A 6,000-nucleotide genomic window follows, 5' to 3' on the forward strand; every position below is an offset into this window, starting at 1 on the left:
ATTGTTTTGGGGAGATTAATGTTGTCTCATTGATGAAATTAACTGTGGCAGTGGCATTAGTTTGTTTGAATGAACAGTGAGCAGAGCTGCCCCTGGTCTGTATTGGTCTGTATTTCTATGGGGGAGTCCTCGCCACTCAGTCGCTCTGGTCGGCAGTCGGGGCGGTCACAGTGTGTTTCACTTTTTCCTTTCTCCCGACGAGAGGCGACAGACTCGTCGGCCAAAGCCGTCGGCGTCGGGACGCGTCGGGAAGCGTCGTAGCGGTGTGTCAGGGGCTTTAGTCCACATGAGGGGGAGGAGATAAGGAGGGAAATTTAAATTTTGGGTGAACTATCCCTTTAAATATTTCATTAGTTTGTTGACATTAGTTGTTCTGTTTCTAATTTGGCCAAAATGAGTCAAATCCAGCAGCTGAAGTGTCAGGGTCCAAAGATGAGAGAGAGAAAGAGGAGAAAAAGATCTATATAATATATAAATATATATGTGAAGACAACCACATGACAGAGATGTGATGGACGCGGAGCCGTGTGAGCACCACAGGGTCCGCGCTCAGGCCTGTTGTTGATGCGGCGGTCGGGGAATAAATGAGACGATCTTGTCGGGACAGAAATCAATGGGCCAGATTGTTTTGGTGGTTGGTCTGAATCAATCATACTCTTGTCCCGCTGCGTTTCTGGAGGCCAGAGGGAGGAGCCACGGCAACAAAAATGTCCCGGGGAGCGGAGCTGCTGGTGCGCGAGGCCGAGGGGGTTAACGGGGGCACAGTGAAAAGGCGCGTTGTGCACAAAGTGTGTGAAGAACGATTTAGACACGTGAACTAATGAATATGAATGAATATAAACTACTGGGGTGTGTTTTTAAAAACATCATTTAATGACAGAAAGAAAAGAAAAAAAAACAGGCTGCAAATGTGTGTGCGTGTGTTTTTCCTGTTGCTATTGTTACAGCAGTGGTGGGATGAGAGGGAGTCTATAAATATCATATAATCAGATTAATATTTACTAATTAAACAATGATGCATGTTACTACTAATTAAATCTGAAACATTCGATACATAGAAAACAATTTCCCAGGGTTTTACTTATCTGAATTTAACGGTAAGTTGATTTTACCACATTGAACCCTGTATACTTAGATATATAACATATTATAGACATATGTAATAGCTTTATATTTATACTGTGAAATATATATTACACATTCGCAGACTGTTTTTTTCCCTGTCGTTTACATTCAATATATAGAAACAATTTCACAGGGTTTTACTTATCTGAATTTAACAGTAAGTTGATTTTACCATATTGAACCCTGTATATCTAGATACATATTATAGACATATGTAATAGCTTTATATTTATATTGTGAAATATACATTACACATTCGCAGACTGTTTTTTTTTCTGTCATTTACATTCAATATATAGAAACAATTTCACAGGGTTTCACTTACTAACAGTAAGTTGATTTTACCACATTGAACCCTGTATATTTAGATATATAATATATTATAGCCATATAAAATAGCTTTATATTTATATTTGCCTGCTATTTTGACCAGTAAATGACAACTTAACTGCTTTATCTTTGTGAAAACCTTGAACAACATTATTTTAAAACCACCAAAGACAGTGCACAAGACTTTAAACCTGCAGCTTTTAACGTGACAAGACAAAACTTGTGACTAAATTCAGAGTTAATCAGGATCTTTACAAACATTAGTCAGGTTGGAGGTGGCTGAATCAGAGCCACAAAGTCCACGAAACAATGAGAAAGTTAAAGGTGTAACTCGACTAAAATAATAAGAGCTGTCAATCACGTGCAGCCTGAACACACACACACAGAGACACACACACACACACACACACACATGTTACTGCGCCGGCAGCGTGAGTGAAAACACCTGTGAGCGACTGATTCATATTGAATAAACAGTTTCTCTGTGGTCGGACATGAAGCCAAGAGGATGTAAAAAACGTATGACTCCACTTCCCACATGTTGTCATGTCCCTGTGGACTGTGGTTTGTGTGTGTGTGTGTGTGTGTGTGTGTGTGTGTGTGTGTGTGTGTGTGTGTGTGTGTGTGTGTGTGTGTGTGTGTGTGTGTGTGTGTGTGTGTGTGTGGGCGTCCGAGGGCCAAAGACAAGAGGGGGATGATACTTTTTATTTTCACATGATCGTCCACCCAGCAGCACAGATGTTTATGAGATGATCAACATGAGTTACATGTACATGCTGTATCGTTCAGGTGTCCAACAGCTTGTACACCTTAAAGGGATAGTTCAACATTTTTGGTAAATTGGCCCATTGCCATAATCCCTATAGTCATAGCAGTAGATTTGTTACCTTTATTTGTCGGTGCAAGCTATTTTTAGAACAACGGGGCAGAGCCGCGAGCTGCTCAGAGCTACGCTACGGAGGCTCATTATGGGATTTCTTGGTTTCCCTCATCAAACTCATCAAATACACAATCCAACAACTCCACAACGCTCTGGTGGACAAGTTGTGACCTGCACATTCTCCACACTATGAGATAATAACACAACGTTATCAGACAGAGTTGTTTTAGAGGGAAATTCATGCAAAACCACTGATGCGCGTTGCCTTCAGGGACAGTTTTTCATCAACAGTCTCTGTATTTCCCTCTAAAACAACTCTGTGTGGTAACGTTGTGTTATTATCTCATAGCGTGGTGAATGTGCAGGTCACAACTTGTCCACCAGAGCGTTGTGGAGTTGTTGGATTGTGTATTTGGTGTTCTGAAAATAGCTTGCACCGACAATTAAAGGTAACAAACCTACTGCTATGACTATAGGGATTATGGCAATGGGCCACTTTGCCAAAATGTTGAACTATCCCTTTAATGTCAAGTTAAATATTAAAATAAAAAAAATAAAATAAAAATAACCTTACCTCAAAGTAGAAAACCTCCTCAAACTGTGGGTTGTTGGTTTTCCTCTTCACCTTGGTCTTTTTGGCATCAGACCTGTGGTGTTGGAGGTTAAACACAGGTTAAACTCAACTCAACTCTTCATTAATAAAAGTTCAACAGGAAGTTAAAGGGATACTTCACCCAAAATGTTGGGTGCTTTAATTAATAAAAGTTAAACAGGAAGTTAAACACAAAGCTGTGGATGATGTGTGATATGTGAAAGTTTAAAAAAACAAAACAAACCTTGAAGGTCCTAATAAAGACACGGCAGCGTAGGGGTCACATTGGCCGTTGACGATTGGAAGACCTTGGCACTCCAGCACTCTGTAAAACACACACACACACACACATTTGTTACACACGGACATGATGCTAATTATAAAGCAGCATTATCCCTCTGTGTGTGATGTCATTGTCGCATCCCAGGGATCATCATGTTAGAAAATATAAAAAAACAAAACAGTTTATCTGGGCTCGGTTTAATCAGAAGGGAAAATAACAGCAGGTTAAAGAGGAATAAAAGGATTCTCCACACACACACACACACACACACAGACACACACACGCGTGAATCTCCCCCCCGACGACTCTTTAAGCTCCATTAAGCTTCATATTATCACTTAATCAAATGACTAATGTGCGAGGGTCAACAGTGAGAGCCGACACCCGCAGCCGCAGCTCTGCAAAGCTTTTAGCCTCTTTGACACACACACAGATACACACACACACATACACACACACACACACACACACACACACACACACACAGACACATGCACACACACACACACAGAGGGAGAGGGAGTCTAACTGGTTTTAATCAGCAGCACCAGATTCAACCTGCCCCCACTCCTCCTGACTGTTTATGTTATTATGTCTATTTTGAATGTGTGTGAAGAAAAAGGGAACAAACAAGACACTGATTGTTAAAAAAAAATCAAAAAAATGAGAAATACAACAAAAATTAAAAACATAGCTGTCAACCAGGGGGAAAAAAAGGTTATAGTGATAGTAAATTATTACGGACAACGAAAAGCACAAAGCAAAGAAACCGTCAAAAACCTTTAACAAAGTCGAAAAGGAGTGGAAGAGGGAAAAAAAACAACTTTAACCTCAACTAAAAACTATTGATTGATCATTATCCAAAACTTAACATCGAGCACTGACAAAGAACAGGGCGATAAGCAAAATAATAACTGATAGAGAGATAATCTATAATTTATTAAAGATTGATCGTCTTGTTTGATAGTTATTTACAACTTTCCATCTTTGAATTCATTAAATATTCTTAAATTGATCATAACTGTGTATTTTCTTTTTGTCTCACATCTTAAAATAGAGTCATTTACTAGTAAACTGAGCACCAGTCGATACAGAAACAGTTTTTTAAAATGAAAAACACACTATATTTTAACCTTTACAGTGAATTCATGTGAGATGTCGTGTGTCTTTGGCCAAACTGAACCAAACTGAACTAAATGAACCGGAGGAGTTTGAGCGTCGACCCCTCGCGGAGCCGTGACCCGACGCTGAGTCACGACGTCTTCGTCTCTGGGAAACTGAACCGGCTCTGACTCCAAGAACCAAAATAACTTCCTCAGTGACGCATCTATCTATCTATCTATCTATCTATCTATCTATCTATCTATCTATCTATCTATCTGTCTATCTGTCTATCTGTCTATCTATCTATCTATCTATCTATCTATCTATCTGTCTATCTGTCTATCTGTCTATCTGTCTATCTGTCTATCTATCTATCTATCTATCTATCTATCTATCTATCTATCTATCTGTCTATCTGTCTATCTGTCTATCTGTCTATCTGTCTATCTGTCTATCTGTCTATCTATCTATCTATCTATCTATCTATCTATCTATCTATCTATCTATCTATCTATCTATCTGTCTGTCTGTCTGTCTGTCTATCTATCTATCTATCTTTCTATCTATCTTTCTATCTACCCACCTCTTTCTTTCTTTCTTCCTTCCTTTCTACCCCTCTCTCTTTGTCTCGTTCTCTCTCTCTTTATATCTATCTATCTATCTATCTGTCTGTCTGTCTGTCTGTCTGTCTGTCTGTCTGTCTGTCTGTCTGTCTGTCTGTCTGTCTGTCTGTCTGTCTGTCTGTCTGTCTGTCTATCTATCTATCTATCTATCTTTCTATCTATCTTTCTATCTACCCACCTCTTTCTTTCTTTCTTTCTTTCTTTCTTTCTATCTACCCCTCTTCTCCGTATTTTTACTTCTTTCTTTTTCTTTCTACGCCTCTTTTTTGTATGTATGTATGTATGTATGTATCTATCTATCTATCTAGCCATCCATCCATTTCCCTCTCCGTCTCCTTCTTTCTTTCTTTCTTTCTTTCTTTCTTTCTTTCTTTCTTTCTTTCTTTCTTTCTCTCTTTCTACCCTTCTCTCTAGATATCTACCTCTTTCTATCTATCATCCCCTATCTCTGTCTCTTTCTTTCTTTATCTATCTCTTTCTCTCTATTTATCCACCTCTTTCTTTTTTCCTTCTTTCTATCTACCCCTCTTCTCTGTATTTTTACTTCTTTCTTTCTTCTTTCTTTCTTTCTATCTATCTATCTATCTATCTATCTATCTATCTATCTATCTATCTATCTATCTATCTATCTATCTATCTATCTATCTATCTATCTATCTATCTATCTGTCTGTCTGTCTGTCTGTCTGTCTGTCTGTCTGTCTGTCTGTCTGTCTGTCTGTCTGTCTGTCTGTCTGTCTGTCTATCTACTATCCATTCCCCTCTCTTTCTTTCTTACTTCTTTCTGTCTTTCTACCCTTCTCTCTCTATCTCTACCTCTTTCTATCATCCCCCTCTCTCTGTCTCTTTCTTTCTCTCTCTCTCTCTTTTTCTTTCTTTCTATCTACCCCTCTTCTCTGTATTTTTACTTCTTTCTTTCCCTCTCTCTTTGTCTCTATCTATCTATCTATCTATCTATCTATCTATCTATCTATCTATCTATCTATCTATCTATCTATCTATCTATCTATCTATCTATCTGTCTGTCTGTCTGTCTGTCTGTCTGTCTGTCTGTCTGTCTGTCT

The 6,000-nt window shown here is 38.8% G+C and overlaps 1 protein-coding gene across 4 annotated transcripts in view; it reads right to left on the reverse strand.

Moving 5' to 3' along the window:
* rasa3 (RAS p21 protein activator 3) overlaps positions 1-6,000 on the reverse strand; it is a 62,268-nt gene that overhangs the window by 25,082 nt on the left and 31,186 nt on the right. For all 4 annotated transcript variants that reach the window (XM_085806081.1, XM_085806060.1, XM_085806070.1 and 1 more), the window contains exons 6-7: positions 3,172-3,252; positions 2,910-2,982 (exon numbers count right to left, since the gene is read on the reverse strand). In XM_085806081.1, coding sequence (XP_085662207.1) covers positions 2,910-2,982; positions 3,172-3,252 — 154 coding nt within the window. The remainder of the gene's footprint in view (positions 1-2,909; positions 2,983-3,171; positions 3,253-6,000) is intronic.

The sequence above is a fragment of the Trachurus japonicus genome, chromosome 3 (assembly GCF_045865225.1).
Source record: "Trachurus japonicus isolate A0001 chromosome 3, Traja_1.0".
NCBI classification, from domain to species: domain Eukaryota; kingdom Metazoa; phylum Chordata; class Actinopteri; order Carangiformes; family Carangidae; genus Trachurus; species Trachurus japonicus.